Source organism: Acomys minous, assembly GCF_964271855.1.
Source record: "Acomys minous genome assembly, chromosome: 4".
NCBI lineage: Eukaryota > Metazoa > Chordata > Mammalia > Rodentia > Muridae > Acomys > Acomys minous.
In genome coordinates this window covers 131,870,410-131,890,162 of record NC_140486.1, presented here as the reverse complement: position 1 = coordinate 131,890,162, position 19,753 = coordinate 131,870,410, and the positions used below count along the sequence as shown (strand labels likewise).

The window sequence follows — 19,753 nt, the reverse complement described above, 5'->3', positions numbered from 1 at the left end:
TATGGGTGCGTACCCCCACACCCAGCTTTCCGTATGTGCTCTGGGGACTGAGCTCGGTCATCAGACTTCCACAGCTAGTGCTCACCGTACGGTGCCATCTCCCAGCCAAGAATCATATTTTAAATGTAGACAGTATACTAACACACATACACACACACACACACACACACACACACACACACACACACACACACCACACAAAACACACCACACATACCACACCACACACCACACACCCTTCAGTGAATGCTTGGAAAGCTGCTGTCTAAACTGTGAATCTACGAGGGAGTTTAGCCTCCTTTGGTGACTTTGAGAAAGGAGACAGGGACGGATATAGCCAGGGACGGGGAGAAACGCGTGGAATTTGCTTGTTTGCTTAACTTTGTAAGTTTTACTCAGTGCACCACCTTTGATCTTTGCTTGTTGCAAATCATTTACTTGCTCCTCTTTTTACTTTCTTTTCTTCTCCACTTTCTCCGGAACCCCCTAATCCTTCAGCAGATAACTAAGACAGCTAGGACCCCTCAGACTTAGGCTCTCTGGCTTCCTTCTGTTCCGCCAGCATTTCCTTTGGTTCTTCTCATTCGCTCCTCTCTAGTTTTGGGCAGAGAAGCCCCTTTCCCATCAGCCCTTGGTCTCACACTGCCTGAATTCTCTCTGGAGCTGCGGCAGGTTACTGAGTCCCCTAGTCTAAGCATCTGTTTTCTTGGATGAGGATGCTCAGCTCTTGGTGCCCAGGCACAGCTGCTCCTCACTCTGCTCTTAAGGAGGTGCCCAAGAATCCACTGACTTCCTCTAAGAACCTTCCTGTGACAGCACGGCGTGCTCTCTCCACGTTTGCTGTCTCCATCTTGCTTTTTGTGGGTTGTCTGCTCACTAAATTCTTGATGACTAAGACTGCCTTGCCAACGTCACTATTAATAAAAATGCATCGGAGGCATTTAGCCTAGCTCCTGCACTGGTCCTCGGCTGCCCAGATCTAACCAGAATCACAGTGTCACTCAGATAAGATGGCATATAATCAAACTGAACTTAAAACAACAAGACAGGCCTTCCAAAAAGACTGGAGCTCAGAGTAACTGACTGGAAGGGGCCCACGCAGCCAAGCATCACAAAACCAGCTTCCTCACATGACAGTGTAACAACCTCATTTCACTCTGGCCCTGTCTGCAATGAATTTGAATGAATGTGTTTACCTTGCCCAGAGAGATCCACGGTCTTCTGGTGTCCAGTCTTGCCATCAAAGAGCTCCATTACGTATTTCCCTTTGTCGTTTGGGGTGGGTTCATTGATCTGCAGCCATATCTGCTCCACAGTGACCCCACTCTTGACTCTGTCTGTGTACTTAATTCCAGTCCCGCTGTTAAGAGAAGAACGTGTCATCACCGTTGCCTTCCATGCGTGCCTATCTTTCCTCTGCCTCTGCCGCGGTGACAGGCCGCGGACCTTCGTGGGCTTCAGGGAGCATGAGACCTGCCTAGGCGTGACCGTGGACTCCAGGGACTGGAACCAATAGCCTGAATATCTATCCACTACCTCACCACGGTGGCCTGGGGCCCAGTGTGGATGTCAAGACCAGTACGTCTCGGTGGCACTAACCATCCTTGGTTTTGCCTGCATTTATTTCTAGGATTAAGGGAATGTGTGAAGGCGAAGGGCCAAGCTACATACTATTTTGCTGCATATTTAACACAAATGCTCTGTGGCCAAACTGGATAAGTAAAAAAGCGTAACAGCTACAGACGTAATGTTGCTCCAAAGCTACTTAAAACATACGTAAACAAAGCAGTTGGTGGTAGAGTCAAAAGTGAGCAAAAAGCAGAGTGTCTGTGAAGGCCAGTGAGGCACGCGCTATGGCCCTGTGGGGGAAGAGAAGGAAACAGCCCTTGCCTGTGTGACCTGTGCTGTAAAAACACGACTGTTACAGAGCAGACAAGGGCGACGGCGACCACACTTCATGACGATTTTGTAAGACTGTGAGGAAGGCTTTCAAATGCAGTATAAGGCCAGTGATAAAGTGCAGGGGTGAAGGTGCCGGCCGCCCAGTGCAGGGGTGAAGGTGCTGGCCGCCAAGCCTGGGAACCAGAGTGAGTCCCCAAAGTTCACATGACAAAAGAAATGTAACAAAAAATTTAAAAAGCAGTATAAAAATTACCGTATATGTACATATATTAAAGTAACAATAACATATGAAGAAAATTAGAAGAAAATACTTTAAATGTGCATAAAGGGGCTAACAAAACTTTTGATGAATATCATATTTTAAATCTTTCTAGCTGGGCCAGGGTGGCACATGCCTTTAATCCCAGCACTCAGGAGGCAGAGGCAGAGATCTTTGAGTCTGAGACCAGCTTGGCTTACAGAGTGAGATCTAGTACAGCTGGGCTACACAGAGAAACCCTGTCTTGAAAAAACCAAAACAACAACAACAAAACTTTTCCATTTTAGCTGGTACACGCCTGTAATCCGAGCACTTGGGAGGCAGAAGCAGGCCAGCCTGCTCTACAAAGTGAGTACAGGACAGCCGAGGCTACACAGAGAAACCCTGTCTGGAAAAAAACCAGAGCAACTAAACAAATGAACGAACGAACAAACAAACCTTTTCCATTTTATAATATCTACAAATGTATTTTCCAAAAAAGCATGTACAACATTTATAGCTTAAATAGAAGTTTAAAATTAACTTAAAAAAAAGTTTACACCAAAAAAAATTAGCTTTCAATGAATAATATTTAGTAGTTTTCTTATAACACTACATGTTATAAGGGTATTTGTTGATATATCCTTAAATATATTAGCAATTCAAATTATAGAACAGGGGTAAAGAAACACATCTGTACTCTGCAGATGTTAGTCCAAATGGCGGCTGTTTCTTAGAGAGTGGGGCAGGAAGCAGATCTCTGCTTCGCTTGGTTTATTTAGTCTCTGGCTGGCTCGCACAATGATGCCTTCTGTATGTTAGGTACTTCTGACAGAACGGATCGCATTGCTCTGATCTTTTATGAGAAAATGAGATTCATGGAACTAAGTGGCTTTGCCCCAGGAGATAAAGACAAAGCAGAGGCTAACACCCACGCTAAGATGTGTTTTCTTCTCAGAGCTTTGTGCAGCAGAAAAATACATGAGAGACTCCTGTAAAGAGGCCAGCACTGTAGCAAGTGCACACCTTGCTACTCCAACAGCAAGTTCCTTAAAATATGTTTTCAACGCTTTCATTGCAAAAAATAATTATGTTTTCATGGACTTACTTTAATTATGTGTATTATGCTGGGGCGCTATATACACAGGAGCGCAGGGGCGCACAGAAGCCAGAGGTGTCAGATCCTCTGTAGCTGGAGTTACAAATGGCTGTGAGCCACGTGACATGGTTGCTGGGAACTGAACTTGGGTCCTCTGGAAGGTCAGTGTGTGCTCCTAACCACTGAGCCATCTCTCTACCCCTTGAATAAATAATTCTTTTACAAGGGACATAACTTAAAAATACTACAATTATCTATTTAGTTATTATAAAATGTATGCCTGTGTGTGTGTGGACGCGCGCGCGCACGTGAGTGTGTGTGTGTGTGTTGTGCCACAATGCATGTGTAGAGCTCAGAGAACAATTTGTTAGTCCTTCTCTCTTTCCCCCTGCATCCTGGGGACAGAACTCATATCCAAGTACCTTTACCCACTAAGCCGTCTCCTTGTCTGTAAGAAACAATGCTTTGATTGATGGCCCAGCTAATTTTGCTCCCTTCATTTTTCAGACTGATACACTGGAATGTCCTAGGTGTCACAGAGGAATTTCCTAGGATTTGGCCAACTTTAAATTGTAATTACTTCTCTGTAACATTTCTGGGAAAAAAGGGATCAAAGCCTTCCACGTGGGTACTTTGCTACTTCTTACTTTTAGAACTCGAAGCACCAACAGCCCTGTCACATGCCAGCCTGACGTGAGCAAACACTAAGGAATGCTTTGTGCACCCAGATCTGGTTACTGTTCAACTTATTTTTTTTTTCCTTTTTTTCTTTGTGGTGCTGAGGTTTGAACCCAGGGCCTTGTGTATGCTAGGCAGGTGCTCTACCACGGAGCTATACTGATACATGTTCTAATGGGGTAGTGCTGGGTCTGCTGCTGGGTCTTGTTTGCTGTTTTGAGGCAGGTTGTGCTCTGTCCCTCAAACTTTCAATCTTCCTGCCTCCTTAGTACTGGGATTACAGGGATGCACCTGTAATCCACTATCCTCAGCAGTGTGTGACTTTTTTTTTTCTTTTTTCTTTTTTCTTTTAGGCAAGATCTTGCTATGCTGGGCAGCTGGCTGGAAGCTTCCTATGTATCCCATACTGGCCTTGAACTCACAATTCTTTTGTCTCAACTTTGCAAACATGGTTATTACAGCTCTGCGCCACCATGCCAGATGTTGTCATTGTTAGGCCTCCAAGTGACACTGGCCACCAGTCTCTCTCAGCATCACTAATACCCGTTCCAGGGTCCTGGCTCCTCTCAGCACTACCCTGAACTCTGCAGCCCAGGGCTGGCTTCCCCTCCCCAGCCTCTGACCCTTACATAATCCAGCCGTTTGGCTTCGTGGTCCCTTGGTCTCATCTCTTGGCTCCTGCTTCCTCTCTCATCCTCTCTGGCTGTCCCCACGTCCCTCTCCTCTCATGGCCTGGTTCAGTACAGACACTTCAAGATGCCTCTGGCTGGTTTCCCCCTCATATCTACAATACACTTTCTCTTCTGCTAAACCCAGGAGCAGGCATGTTCTCATTTTTTTATTCAATCATAACATTTTCATACATATATATGTGTGCATTAATAGTATTTGCATGACAATCCTTAGTGTTTGTTTATATCAATAGGCAGTTCTTTCCCTTCTTTGTTTCTTTGTTTGTTTGTTTGTTTCTTTTTTATGTAGTCATGACTGGCCGAGAACTAACTCTGTAGACCAGGCTGGCCTCACACTCACAGATCTGTCTGCCTTCCAAGTGCTGGGGTTAAAGGTGAGGACCACTATACATGGCCTGCTTATAACTTTTTTATGTTAAAAACTTTCAAAATCCTTTTCTATAGCATTTTGAAATACATACAATGTATTATCACTAGTCACAGTCACTAGACTGCACAATAGCACGGGCATCTTGCTATATTTTGTACTTTAGTACCTATGATTAGCCTCTTTCCACTCATTCTAAGCTTTCCGTGCAGTTTGGAGGTATGTGTGTGTTAAGTGTGTATATGTGTGCTAGGTGTGTGTGTGTGTGTTGGGTGTGTATGTACATATGTTGGGGGGGTGTGCACACAAAGGTGTGTTACAATGAGATCTGAGCTCTGGAGCCAGACTGACCGGCCCACACCTGAGTCACCTCCCAGAGCTTGAGGGCTGCCGGCTCTGCTCTGGATGCTTGGCAGAACACAGGTGGCCCGTATATGGCCATCTCATGTGGAGGCTGCATTATAAAGGTGTCTGTGAATGACAGCTCCATCACAAGCAAAGCTGCACTGTAGCCATTACTAGTGTTGAGGGGAAGAGCTAACGCGATGTAAGGGAGGAGCCTCAGTGTTCGGTCTGTGCTCCCCCCTGAGAATGAGAGGACGCTTACTTGAAGGGGGTGGGATTTTCGTCTAACCCCACTGGGGAAATGTCTACCTAGCAAGTCGGTTTGCATCTACTTACTTGTGGGACCAGTTAACTTTCAAATCATCCAGGTAGTAAGTGACAAAGGAGTAGAGCCGGATGCCCTCTGCTGTGCTCTGGATTTTCAGGTCTGTAGCGGACAGTGCTGAGGAAAAAGACAGCACAGCTCACGCACCTGTAAGTTCATCCTGGAAGGAGCACACTGAAACACTCGCTGTGGTGAGGAAACGGCCACTTACCTATCTTCCTGCAAACTTCAGTCATCAATTCTTGGAAGGCTGTAGACAGAGGGCCAGAGCCAAAATTTTAGCATGAGTGTATTCCATATAATGTCAAATGTCAAGCTGGTGACAGCCATTCGACAGAAGGTAAAGTTGTTGCCCCACTGATAATTAGTGGGGTTTTCTTGGGGGTGGGGGTGCTGGTGAGATAACTCGATTTTCATAAGGTTTTTAAAAGATTTCTCGTTTTGATCTACGTTTTTCTCAAATGGTTTGTAATTAATATTGTGCATACATGCTAGAAAAGGATGCAGTGACTTTTGCAGGAGGCTTTAAAATGTTCTTCCTTCTTAAGTCCCAGGAAGCCTTACTTTGGAATTCGGGAGCTTTCTTATCGGTGCCCTCTGTGCATAATGGATTACCAGTCTCTGTTAGCCCCACCTCTACTGAGAGCCAGAAGGCAATCCTTCCAGCTTCTGTTGGCTGGCTGGCTGCAGTCCTGCTGTGTTGAGGAGGAAAACTGGGGGTTTGGGGGCAGGGCTATAAGAAGCTTTGGGTTACCATGATATATTTATCCTGAGTGAGTCTCTGAAAAAAAAAATGGAAATGGCTGCTTTGCTCTGCTAAAACCGGCAGAGCTTCAAACTTCATACATAAATCTTTCTTGCCACTCTTAACAATGGGCCTTTTTTTTTTTTTTAGCATGCTCCTTACAGAAGGTTTTGGTCCTAGAACATTTTTGTAGAATTGAAACAAAAATAACCTAAATTGGAAACAGACCTCTAGTGGCCTGTGGGCTATAAATTCTCCAAGGATCAAAAATATACTTTTGATTTCTAGGAAGTCAAAAGGGAAAATGTTTTTGAAAAAGAACAGTAGTTTGATCTGCTGGGATTTCAGTTAAACAAAGTCGGTGGACACAACCCAGCCTGGGGCATCAACCCTGGCAGCTGCAGAGCCCCTGAGAGAGACTGCAGAAGTTAGCAGGTTCACCTTCGTCCACAAGTTTCAATCTGCTCTTATCTTTTCCTCGGTCGTCTTTCAGGATAACTTCATAGAACCCAGCATCTTTCTTGGAGAACTGAGGAGACAATGATGTCACAGTTTATCATAGCTCAAATCTGGTTGTTGCATTTGTGCGTGTGTTGTGTCTCTGTGTGTTTGTGCATGCATGTGTGTATGAGTGTATATTGTGTGGGTATACATGAACATGCATGTACCATGTATGTGGAGGCCAGAGATCAACCTTGGCTATCTACCTTGTTTTAACTTTTTACTTTTATTTTATGTGTTTGAGTGTTCTGGCTGCACATATGTCTCTACACCATACGCATGCAGTAACTGCGGACAGTGACACAGATTTCTAAAGAAATCAGTCCCAAACTATCATAGTTGAGAACAGGACAGGACACTGGGTCCCCTAGGACTGGAGCTATGGACAGTCGTGAGCCACTATGTGAGTGCTGGAAACTCTGGTCCTCTCTCTTAACCACTAAGCCATCTCTCCAGCCCCAGCCTTGTGTTTTAAGGCAGAGTCTCTTACTAGGCCCCAGACTAGCTGGCCACAGAGCCCCAGGGATCCACTTGTCTCTCTGTCCCATTGTTGTGATTCAAAGTGTGTTCCTATAGCAGTTAGAGGTTAGCTCTTGTGACTCCTTTGGGCATGGAATGACTAATCAATCTAGTCTCTACTGAGAGATTGCAACACAGAGGCAGCAGCTTTCATGCCTGTAGCCACCCACCTCTGTGATGAGCAGGGTACAAATGCCACCCTTGAAGTCATGTCATGTCTGTAGCCACCCACCTCTGTGATGAGCAGGGTACAAATGCCGTCCTTGAAGTCATGTTTCTCATCCACTGATATCTCCCGCTCGTCTTTGTACCACACAATGTGAGTTTCTTTTTTAATATTTGCCACCTGGGGGAAGAATCATAATTACCTTCCTTGAAATAAAGAAACAGATGTTATTTTTTTTGTGAATGTAAGCGGTTCTTAATGAAAGAAAAAACATTGACTTTGGAGTCAGAAGACACCGACATGAGTAAATCAGTCCCAAACTATTTTGCTAGAGAAAGGGTTACAATAAGCTGAACACTAGTGAATAAACCCAAACCAATTGCATCTCTGTTTCTTAACGTCTGATTTCCATGACAAACACAGAAATGTCGCACTGGGTAGAGGAACTGCTTTCCGCATGGATTGTACTGTACCAACTGAAACAGAGAGGAAATTGTCCTATTGCCAGCCTCACTCCCAAAGGAACAGAGAGATCAGTAATCAGGCCAGCTTGTGAAATACTAAATTATTTCAAAACCAGCTTAAAATTAGTGCCAAGGAAAAGTACTGTGTGCCCATTAAATCAAGGCATATCAAATAAAGACTTTCCAACTTAAAAAAAACCACTGGATCAGGGCGGCACAGTTCAATACTCCCACTGAGATCAGAGAGTAGCTTGAGCCCAGGAGTTTGAATGCAGCCTGGTTATCATGTGAGGCCCTGTCTCCATTCCAAAGTTCTTGTGTAGACATGGAAAGAAAAGATTTCATATATACTAACACAAATGCTTAAATAAAGATATCAAAACCAAATAAAGGTAATTCCTACTGCATCAAAATCGTCTTCCATCAGAGTGACTAGGATAAGTAAACTCCAATCTACACCTAAAAATTCAATAAAAGAGACAAAGATTACAAATATATGTATAAAGGAAGTAATGTTTAATAATTGAGAAGATGCACTTAGAGCCCAACCCTTACACCATATATATAAATCTCAGATGGATAAATCCACCACATATACTTAAAGGGATCCTCAGCTTTTTCTATGACATTTGAACTATTTTTCACAAAAGGAATATATCCACATATTCCTTGATAGTTAAAATTGTATGAAAGAATAAAGGCTTCATACACATCAAGAAAGCAAATCAACACCCCTGCAGACCCCACTGAGCATCTGGCAAGAGGATCTATGACTGTAAGACAAACATGGACACACGTTTCCTCTGGTGGTTTGAACAGGACGGCCTCCAGAAGCTCATGTATTTGAATACTTGGTCCCCAGTTGGTGGAGTTGTTTGGAAAAGATTAGGAGGTGTGGCCATGTTGGAGGAGGTGTGTCATGGGGAGGGGGCGGGCTTTGAGCTCATGCCATGCCAGCTGTTCCTGTCTCCATGCCTTTGCTCTTCCACTGTGGACTCTAACGCCACGGAACCATCAGCTCAATTAAATACTTCCTTCTATAAATTGCCTTGGCCATGGTGTTTTACCACAGCTACAGAAAAGTAACTGGTGTGCTCATTATAAACAAAGGTATTCATGTTTTACTATGTTGAATTTCAGCTGGGTTGATGATATAGCTCAGTGGTAGAGTGCAAGGCCCTGCAAAACTCACAGACACACATACACACGCACACGCATATGCACACCAAAAAAGTTCATTTAGCAAGTGAACATAAGAGGCAATACTGTTAATAATAGTGAGGTCAGTAAAGAAAAGTGTATTGAAGGTTTCTGAACCATAGATATCTATTGTGCTACTAGGTGACATTGATAAAATAGAAGGTTGCACCTGGACTGGAAGTGCTCTGGGATTGCAGCCTCGTGAAAATGATTTGTGTGTGTGTGTGTGTGTGTCTGTGTTGAGAGCATACATGTGTATCACATGTGTGCCTGGTGTTCACAGAGCCCAGGAGAGGATGTTGGGTCCCCTGTCCCTGAGTTACGGACAGTTGTGAGCTGCACAGGGGTGCTAGGAGCTGAACCCAGGTCCTATAGGGGAGCAGCCGCTGCTCCTTGCTGCTGCAGGATATTTGATCCCACTGTGAAGCCCGAGACTGTGAACTGTAAAAACCTGTTTCTAGTTGTAGGGTGGCTCAGCCCTAGCACACACCTTTAATCCAAAAGTTTTCTGTTAACAGGATTAAATTAAGTTAACCGTAAATCAAGAGGTGGAGCAGGAAACCAGCTGACGGTGATTAAATAGAAAGGAGGGATGCTAAGAGAGGATGTTTAAGACTGCATGGAGGAGGAGAAGGAGGAACTTTTGGCTTTTCCTTCTGGGACCTGAGCTGAGTAGGAAGGTCAGCCAGGTCTTTCTCTTCCTCTCTGAACTATTAGGTTTTTTATCCCAATGTCTAGCTCCTGAGTCTTTATTGGTAAAATCAATCAGTTGGGACTTTTTAAAAAATTTGTAACAGCAGCTCCTTTAAAAAAAAATCAGGGCCTCACTATATAGCCTTACCTGGCCTAGAACTCCTACAGACCCCTCTGTCTCTGAGCGCTAGGACAAAGGCGTGGACCACCATGCCCACCTCAGTCAGTGCACTTATCCACTGGCCCATGTGTGCAGCCTCGTCTCTTTGAGGTTTCTTGAAGCCAGAGCGCCTTCAGCTCCTGCCCTAGCTGGGCCTTGTCTCCTGGGCTGTCATCCAGGGGTGGCAGAGGGAATGCCTGTCCATGTGGGACTCCTGCAGAAGGACAGTGTCCAGTGGTGTTCTGTGGGCACGCCGGGGCCCATCCTCAATCCTTGGGAGTGAGCCAAGCAGCTCACAGGAGTCTTGTGAATGTGAACACTCAGCTCACGTGCCCCATGGAATACATCGCACAGCAGTAAAGAGCTATGATACAAGGCTTGCCCGGGCCGGTCACAGCCGTGTTTCCATGAAAGTCTCGTGGTTCAGAGACGTTCACCTGACAGGACAGTGGCCAGGGTGAGTCAGGAATAGCTATCCGCTTAAGATGCAGACTTAGCCCAACACAGAAGCAGTGTGTGCCGTTCTGAGATTGACAGAAGTTGGCATCCCTAGAGCAAAGTCCGGGCTCAGTGCGCCACAACCCGCAGCTTTCTGAGCATCACCATGGCACTGCAAGAGGAATGTTCCACACACAAACCTTGCTGAGTGTGCAAAATTATTCAAAACAGTGCATAAAATGCCTTCAGGCTATGTCTGTAAAGTATTCGTGAGACATAAATGAATTTTACATGTGGATTTGGGTTCTCTCAGATATCTCACTATACAGGCGTAATTATTCAAAACAAAATCCACCCTGTGCCCCAGCACTTCAGATCCAGTCATTTTGGAGAAGGGACCTTTTAGCTGCAGCTTGAAGCGCTGCTGTCCTGGACCTCAGCGGTGACCACAGGAGCAACCTTTCCTCTTATTGTCACGTTGTTTCACTCTGTTTCTTCTTCTTTTTTTTTTTTTAAGATTTATTTATTTTATTTATTGCATATGAGTGCTTTATCTGCAGAAGAGGGTATCAGATTACATTATTGATGGTTGTGAGCCACCATGTGGTTGCTGGGAATTGAACTCAGGACCTCTGGAAGATCAGGCGGCGCTCTTAACCACTGAGCCACCTCTCCAGCCCTCACTCTGTTTCTTACTGACTGAAGTTGCATAACATTCAACAGAAAGGCCGTGTCTGTTGCTTATCAGTTTGGATTAAACAGAGGAAGTGGGAAAGTTGATCCTTGTTTCCGCATTCAGTTTTATCTTTGTTTCTCCTGGATAAAATACTGAAGTGCGTCCACCTCTTACCTTGCATTTCAGTAGCACGTTACATTCGCCAGTCACTTCCCAGCTCAAATACTCAGCAAAGTGTGGGCCTGTGAGGTTGTAACGACATGAGCAGTCTTTTAATTACTGGCAAATGCAAGATCATAGCTCGCCCTTAAGTCCTGGGGCGATTTATGTTTCAGGTCAGATTTTCTTAAAGTTAGGGATTTAGTTTTAAAATATTTCAATGCCTACATATTTAATAATAACTATTTAAAATTTTTTTTTACAAAATACGAAATGCTGTTTATTTAAATTTGCTATGGAAGTAACTTTGGAATATTTTATACAAAAAAATGCCTATTTTTTACCTTGTTTCCTGATCCATTCTTGTCGCTGGAATTCAGCTTCTTTCTGTAGCTTCTTATAAACTAGAAATTGAAAAACAAGGAAGAGTGAGATTGAGTTGAGCAGCACAAATGCACATGACAGCCACTCTACTAAGTGACCTACTTTTATTATTATGATACTTGTTATTTGTGATGACCCAAGTTGTTCTGATTTTAATAGGTAAAGAGATAACCTTTGAAACTAAGTAACAGTGTCTTTGTATATATGTGAGTGTATATGTGAAAGTGGGAGTGTGTATCTGTGTGAATGTGTGTGAGTGTGTGCACGTTTATCTGTGTGTATGTGTGTGTTACTATGTGAGAGAGTGAGAGAATGCACGTATGTAAAATGTGTGTGTATGTGTATGTGAGTGTGTGTGTATATGAGTATGTACGTGTGTGTGTGTGTGAATGTATATGTATGTATGTGTGAGTATGTGTGTATGTATGTGTGTGTGTATATGAGTATGTACGTGTGTGTGTACTGTACGTGTGTACGTGTGTGTGTGACTATATATGAGTATGTACGTGTGTGTGTGTGTGAGTATGTGTGTGTGAATGTATGTGTATGTATGTGTGAGTATGTGAGTGTATATGAGTATGTATGTGTGTGTGTGTGTATGTATGTGTGAGTATGTGAGTGTATATGAGTATGTATGTGTGTGTGTGTGTGTGTGTGAGTGTGTGTGTGGTGTGTGTGTGTGTGTGTATGAGTATGTACGTGTGGGTATGTGTGTATAGACCAGAAGTAGACGTCGGGTATCTTTGCTAACAGTTCTCCACCTGCCCCCTTCCCCAGACAGGGTCTCACCATGTAGCCCTGGCTGTGCTGGAACTTAGGTGTAGCTCAGGCTGGCCTTGAACTCAGAGATCTGCCTGCCTCTGCTTCTCAAGCCCTGGGATTAACCCTAGTTTTAAAGACAGAGCTTAGCTCAGTGCTAAGAGCATGGCTGCTTTTGCATAGGACCTGAGTTCAGGCTCCAGCACCCATCCTGGGCATGTGACAACCATCTGCGGCTGCAGCTCCAGCCCACTTCTGCACATACCAATCTTTAAAAAAAAAAAAAATAGGATTTTTAACTAAGCCTAGAGCTCTGATTTGTCTATACTGGCTGGCCAGCAAGCCCCCAGGGCTCTTGTCTCTGTGTTCCCAGCACTGGGGTCTGTATGCGCTGCTGTGAGCTTTGTGTGTGGATACTGTCGATCTGAACTCAGGTCTGACTGTTTGCACTGCTGGCACTTTATTGACTATGTAACTTTTCCAAGGTCATAAAGCTAGGGAATGGTGAAGCCATACTGGCTGCCACGTGGACACCTGCTAGTCTTTTCAAAGCTTGCAAAGTGCTATGTTTTAAACCATAATGGTTTCCATAGACACTTATTACAGCTGACATCTACAGTCGAGTTACAACATATGACTAACAGGCCGGGCACACATATAGTACGTTTGTTTTTTCTTTCTTTCCAAAGTTAGAGTAATTTAGAGTAATGACCACATACCGTTAAAACAGTGCCATGGTTTGTTACCGAGACATATATACCACCCCGGCTGCCCGGAAACTTCCCAGGTTGGAGAACTTAGTAATACGGACTTGTTTATGTTTGAAAGTACTTAAGTCCAGCCATGCCTGGAAGGCAGGGGCAATTCTGAAGTAAGTGGCCAGCGTCCCGCTGACTGTGCCTCAGTTTCTCACCGTCTCCGATGAGGACCAGAGTAGAGTGGCCAGTGGCTCTTCCGTCTTGAATCTGGAATGTGTAGGTCCCCTCGTCCTCGTCCTGCAGCTTCTCCATGAACATCTCCATCACGCCGGTGTTTCGGTCGATGTGCATCTTGTATTTCTTCAACGTGAAAAGATAAAGACAGAGGAATCAGCGAAGAGAACATTTCGCTTTTAAGACAGTATCTGTGATGTAATAAAAACAAACCCCAAGCCGGGCGTGGTGGCGTACACCTTTAATCCCAGCACTCGGGAGGCAGAGGCAGGTGGATCGCTGTGAGTCCGGGACAGCCAGGGCTACACAGAGAACTCCTGTCTCAAAACAAAAACAAAACCCCAAAGAATCAGAATTTTAATATCTCTAGACAACTAAGCATGTTGTTTAAAGATCCTGTTCCTGGAAGGAGGAGTACAGCATGTATGACTTACACAAGAGCTGATTATGAAAAGTCTGGAATCTCAACAATATGGTCACCTGAACACGGTCTTCACAGACCAATGCAATGGGAGAGATCTCACAGCGCCTCATTCCTAAGCGAGCGCTGCAGGCATTTAATGTTGCCAAGAGCGGGGGCTTCAGTCTTTTCCTAGGATGAGCACCCTGGGCGGTTATCCAATCCCAGGTGGCCATGCCTACACACACATCCATACGAGCCACACTAAATGCACTCAGCAGGTGGTGATACGAGGTCATGAATTTGCAAGGGAGCAGGAGGGCATGGGAGGAATTGAGGGGGAGGGAGGGATAGAAATGGGGTACATATCATGCCATGGATTAAAACTAAGTATTAAATGTTAAAAATAAATATTTTAATTGAAAACAACTACAACAACAAATGTAAAACCTACCGGCCCTTCAAAAATTTCCTTCTCATTAAATATGTAGTTGACTTTGGCGTTACCAGACAATTTCTCAGCCTGCATCCAAAACCGGACCTGACCTTTCTCCAGAATTTCAACTGCCAACTCTGACTTGGTTGGGACAGCTAGGGGGAAAAAATAGACATAGTAAGTCATCATACTGGTTAACAACACTATTGATACAGACATTCTAACAAGCAAAAACAAGAGTCAATACCAAGAGCCATGTAGGCCCGTGCTTTTCTACATGACCCAGAGGCAATGGGCATGTTATCGGTGGACCTCAGACTAAGGGACAGAGAGGCTGTCATCCCCTTTGAATCATAGCTGTCTCAACTGTCAACATAAGGAAGATGGAGTTATCTACAGGGCTCTTCGGGTTAACCTCTGTGACTCTACTGCAGCTTTAGTCAAGGATATTCAAGGGAAATCACAAGGGAAACTGAGAAAAGTTCTCAGATGGCCCAGGATGGGCACTGTCTAGCCCCAAAATCTGCTAGTTTAAAACTATTTTAGCCAAGCGTCAGGGATGCCTTTCTTTGCCTTCCCCCCCTACCCGCTCCGTAAAATTGTTTGCAGACTTGTTCTGCCTCAGAATGGAAGGGACTCTTGGCTGTTCTGCACCGAGAGGATGTTCTGGGGGAGAGAAGATGGGCTCTGGAGTTGAACATGACCTTGATCAGTTGTTCCCCTGCTTACACCGCACGGTCCTCACCTGTCAACATGGATGTTGTGTGCCGCCTCACTCGGCTATCAGACAATTAACTACAGCTCAACGGGACACGTTAGCATCCTGTGGACAGTGGTCAGCACTGGACAGTGGTCAGCACTGGAAGGTAAGTTCTCCTCCCCCACCAAGTTTACTGATGAGAAAGTTGAGCGCTAAGAGTCATGCCATCAGAGCTAAGCCCACAGCGACTCGGTGCTGCTCTTTGTTCCAGTTGCCAAGGCCAGAGGCTAACCCTTGCTGCAGGCTAGCCCTCACTATAATTAAGTCTTGAGAATAGAAAAAGCATCTTCTAATGAAGTCTTGGGATCCCTTCGTGGCGGTCCTAATACACGGTGCCGTGACTTGGAGTGACAATGCAGAGGTCCTCGAAGGGAGGGAGAGACTGGCCTTTGATGTCCTCTATCTGCCCCAAGTCACAAGGCACTGTCTAGAGGAGCACAGACCACCGTGAACAGCACTAGGGGCAGCCCGTGGGCTCCACCAGCTACGGGCAACTGCTCTGATAACTAGCTCCCCTGGCCTCGTGGTCTTGACATCTGCAATCAAACCACCACAGTGCAGGCCCTTTCTGGATCATGTATGCTCAAATGACACACTCCAGCTAAATGCCCTGGGGAAGGCCTGGAGTGGTAAGTGCGCTGTAAGTGTCGGCTATTAACGTTTTGGAATCTGTTTTTTCCTGCAGTTGCTTTAACAATACCCTGTAATTACAACATATAAAGTGTTGAAAGCTAGAAGCACATAGACGTGTGTCTGTATTTGAGGATGTAGGCTTGTGTGTGTGTTATTTGTGTGGGTAGGAAAACAGCAAATGCCTACAAATGAGGGCCCTGACGCAGGGTGCTGGCCACTCTACACCTTCTATACTTGGACAAGCCGACGTGCCACCCCGCAATGTAGTGCTAATAATGGCAAAGCAGGCCATATTATCTTCAGTTTTCACATCTATAATTTTCCTTTTAGTCTTTTCCTTTTCTCAGCTCCAAATTGCCTTCTCTGGCAGTTCATTTGTTCTAGCAAACATATTATTTGTAGATTGAAGGCATATGCTTACTGGCTTTCAAAATAATTTTGAAAATTACAGAGGAGAATTTACTGTGTTAAAAAACAAAGGAGTGGCATTTTAAAAATTTACATTCAATGAAGATGACATTTAAAACCTTATAAATCTCAAGAAGATGACTTAACGTGTTTTTTGACCAAAAGGAAGTGGATGTGAGTTGAGAAATTAGACACACTACTTTGACCCTGTTGGCAGCTCTCTGAAATGTTCCTTTAGTGAACTGTCCTATGTAAAATGCTGTTTCAAGGGTCTAAGTAAAACATCCCTGTGTTGGGGATACGATATTCACACTCGGAGTTTAAAACGCGTCCTCGGGCTCCACCTTTGTGCCAACCACACTGTCAGAGCTGGTGTAACCATTACAGCCCTTAGGCTTAAGCGAGATGAAACATCTCAGTGTAGATGTCGACTCCCTTCACTGTACTGTCTCCAAGGCCATATGGCCAGCAAACTGGGGGAGGCCCAGGTGATGCGAACTTAGCAGCGGCCTTGGCTTCTCTCACCGAAATCTCTTAACCTAAATGTAAATATTGGTGGAGAAGCTGCTGCCTGGATACGTGAGCAGTGTTTACTAACTAGCTTGGCACTTCTTTTCCACTTCTACCAGGCTTGAGTAGAGGATGTAAACAGGTACCTTAGAGACAGCCTCTTATCGGGACTAAGAATTGCCACAATTGCCAATCCTAGAAAAAGAAACCAGAGCCCAGGAGAAGGGGAATGATTCACTCAGAGCCACAGAGCGAAGGGCGCCCCGGGGAGGCCTTCAATCTTCCATATAGCTTTCAAAATTAACTTTATCATGAACAATAATGTTCTCAATTTTATGGTGCATAAGCACACAGCTGAAATTAGCACCGTGGGCTGGGAGCTCCTGAAACTCCATAGTCACAGAGGAAAAATACATAAAAGCATTGAGGAATCTTAATTTAAAAGAGAGAGTGTATTTACTACTTTCCAATACGCCTTCTCAAGCACTACAGTGTGTCCCCTGGAGGTGCCCCTGCTGTGGCCGACAGGTAAGAGAGCCTCCCAGGCCTGCGGAGCCTTTGGCATGTTATTTCAGGCTTGTCTCTCTCCTGGGTGTTGGCAGTGGAGCTTAATCTTTTATACGGAAGGTGCTTTGTCTAAGGGCTTGTAAATAGTTCAAAAGGGCTCTTCTTCCAACTGAGGCCTTTTACCCCATTTTCCAAGAGTGTGAGAATATAAAACCTTGTCTTTAGGTTGTCTTTGTTAGTGCTCTGAGTCTTCCATTACGTGCCAACATTACAGCTTTGCCTAAAACATATAAACGATCATGTTCAGAAGATACAAACCTGATCCCAGAACGTTTCTCTTTCCTCCTGCCCCCTTCGCTTTTTCTTGTTTGTTTGCTTTCTCTTTAGACACGGTCCCAGGTAGCCCAGGCTGGCCTCTAACTTCCTATTTTGCTATATAGCCCAGGATAACCTTGAATTCTGGCACTAAGTGCTTGGTTAACAGGTGTGTGCCATCATGTCTGGTTTTATGTGGCGCTGTGGATCTAATCCAGGGATCTGTGCCTGCTTTAAATGCATACTACAACTACAGCCCCCTGGAGGATAGTTTTCTGTTAGTATCTTGGCACTTCTAGAGAAAAATGACAAAGAGGAGTGTCATCTCCAGACAGTGCTTCTGTGGCTCCTGGCTTGTGGTGTATAGCCAAAGCCTCCTCCATCTCTTCCCTCCCTCCTCCTCCCATGCCTCCTCCCTCCCTCCTTTCCTCCCTCCCTCCTCCCATGCCTCCTCCCTCCCTCCTTTCCTCCCTCCCTCCTCCCATGCCTCCTCCCTCCCTCCTTTCCTCCCTCCCTCCTCCCATGCCTCCTCCCTCCCTCCTTTCCTCCCTCCCTCCTCCCATGCCTCCTCCCTCCCTCCTTTCCTCCCTCCCTCCTCCCATGCCTCCTCCCTCCCTCCTTTCCTCCCTCCTCCTCTCATGCCTCCTCCCTCCCTCCTTTCCTCCCTCCCTCCTCCCATGCCTCCTCCCTCCCTCCTTTCCTCCCTCCCTCCTCCCATGCCTCCTCCCTCCCTCCTTTCCTCCCTCCTCCTCCCATGCCTCCTCCCTCCCTCCTTTCCTCCCTCCTCCTCCCATGCCTCCTCCCTCCCTCCTTTCCTCCCTCCCTCCTCCCATGCCTCCTCCCTCCCTCCTGTCCTCCCTCCTCCTCCCATGCCTCCTCCCTCCTTTCCTCCCTCCTCCTCCCATGCCTCCTCCCTCCCTCCTTTCCTCCCTCCTCCTCCCATGCCTCTCCCTCCCTCCTTTCCTCCCGCCTCCTCCCTCCCTCCTTTCCTCCCTCCCTCCTCCCATGCCTCCTCCCTCCCTCCTTTCCTCCCTCCTCCTCCCATGCCTCTCCCTCCCTCCTTTCCTCCCGCCTCCTCCCTCCCTCCTTTCCTCCCTCCCTCCTCCCATGCCTCCTCCCTCCCTCCTTTCCTCCCTCCCTCCTCCCATGCCTCCTCCCTCCTTTCCTCCCTCCCTCCTTTCCTCCCTCCCTCCTCCCATGCCTCCTCCCTCCCTCCTTTCCTCCCTTTGGCAGGTTTCACCATGTAGCCCAGACCAGACCGTGAACTTGGGACTCTCCTGCTCTATCTCCAGCTCTTTTTTTTTAAAAAACTCTTAGGTCAAGATGGAGTCTTAAGTTTTCTAGTCTGGCCGTGAACTCTGTAGCCCATGCAGGATGTGAACCGGCCTTTCTCCTGTCTCTGCCTCCAAAGTAACTAAGAGTACAAGGACTGTGCCATGGGGTAAGGCTTTAAACTTCTCTTCTTAATGGTGTCGTTGTTCTGTTGCAGAAGCCGAACTCTGGTAGAACCGCTAACATCTGTGACTGCGCAGGGTACTTACTCGGGAACTTGTGCTCCTGGCTGAGGGCAAGCAGACGCTTCATTTCTGTATGGAAAAAGCAGAGGGCAAACCTTTACCCACCAAAGCAAATGTCACGTGACAGTGACTGGGACTAAAGCACCATCAGACTTGGGGTGGCCTGATTTAGACTCACCTTCCTCATCTATCAGATAGCTCGATGCTATCCCGTCAGTGTCTGTTACATCACAAGAGTAGGTGCCCAGGTCGTCTGGCCCGAGGTCTTTGAAGGCCATTTTTGTCCTTCAAAACAAAATCCTTTTCTTAGAAATGATACTGCACATGGTCTGTGGGTATGCCACTCCTTTTCTGATCCCCTATACATGTCACTCCCTTCATGTGGAGCACTGTGCCCACCCAGCTCTATACACGTCACTCCCTTCATGTGGAGCACCTGTGCCCACCCAGCTCTATACACGTCACTCCCTTCATGTGGAGCACTGTGCCCACCCACCTCTATACACGTCACTCCCTTCACGTGGAGCACTGTGCCCACCCACCTCTATACACGTCACTCCCTTCATGTGGAGCACTGTGCCCACCCAGCTCTATACACGACACTCCCTTCATGTGGAGCACTGTGCCCACCCACCTCTATACACGTCACTCCCTTCACGTGGAGCACTGTGCCCACCCACCTCTATACATGTCACTCCCTTCACGTGGAGCACTGTGCCCACCCAGCTCTATACATGTCACTCCCTTCACGTGGAGCACTGTGCCCACCCAGCTCTATACACGTCACTCCCTTCATGTGGAGCACTGTGCCCACCCACCTCTATA

General features: G+C 46.1%; 1 protein-coding gene and 1 long non-coding RNA gene across 4 annotated transcripts in view; one reads left to right on the top strand and one right to left on the bottom strand.

Annotated features, from left to right (window-relative positions):
- LOC311596452 overlaps positions 1–18,984 on the top strand; it is a 36,758-nt gene extending 17,774 nt beyond the window's left edge. Inside the window, exons 2-3 of the long non-coding RNA XR_014778845.1 lie at positions 15,066–15,144; positions 18,901–18,984. This is a non-coding gene — a long non-coding RNA (uncharacterized lncRNA). The remainder of the gene's footprint in view (positions 1–15,065; positions 15,145–18,900) is intronic.
- MYOM1 (myomesin 1) overlaps positions 1–19,753 on the bottom strand; it is a 114,673-nt gene that overhangs the window by 8,212 nt on the left and 86,708 nt on the right. For 2 of the 3 annotated variants that reach the window (XM_084779907.1, XM_084779908.1), the window contains 11 exons: positions 19,107–19,213; positions 18,953–18,997; positions 14,297–14,433; positions 13,424–13,568; positions 11,712–11,771; positions 11,383–11,450; positions 7,644–7,757; positions 6,833–6,920; positions 5,858–5,896; positions 5,658–5,763; positions 1,197–1,360 (listed from right to left, as the gene is read on the bottom strand). In XM_084779907.1, the coding sequence (XP_084636033.1) occupies positions 1,197–1,360; positions 5,658–5,763; positions 5,858–5,896; positions 6,833–6,920; positions 7,644–7,757; positions 11,383–11,450; positions 11,712–11,771; positions 13,424–13,568; positions 14,297–14,433; positions 18,953–18,997; positions 19,107–19,213 (1,073 nt within the window). Of the gene's footprint in view, positions 1–1,196; positions 1,361–5,657; positions 5,764–5,857; positions 5,897–6,832; positions 6,921–7,581; positions 7,758–11,382; positions 11,451–11,711; positions 11,772–13,423; positions 13,569–14,296; positions 14,434–18,952; positions 18,998–19,106; positions 19,214–19,753 lie in introns of those variants that run through there. The other variant, XR_014778843.1, reaches the window with a different exon arrangement.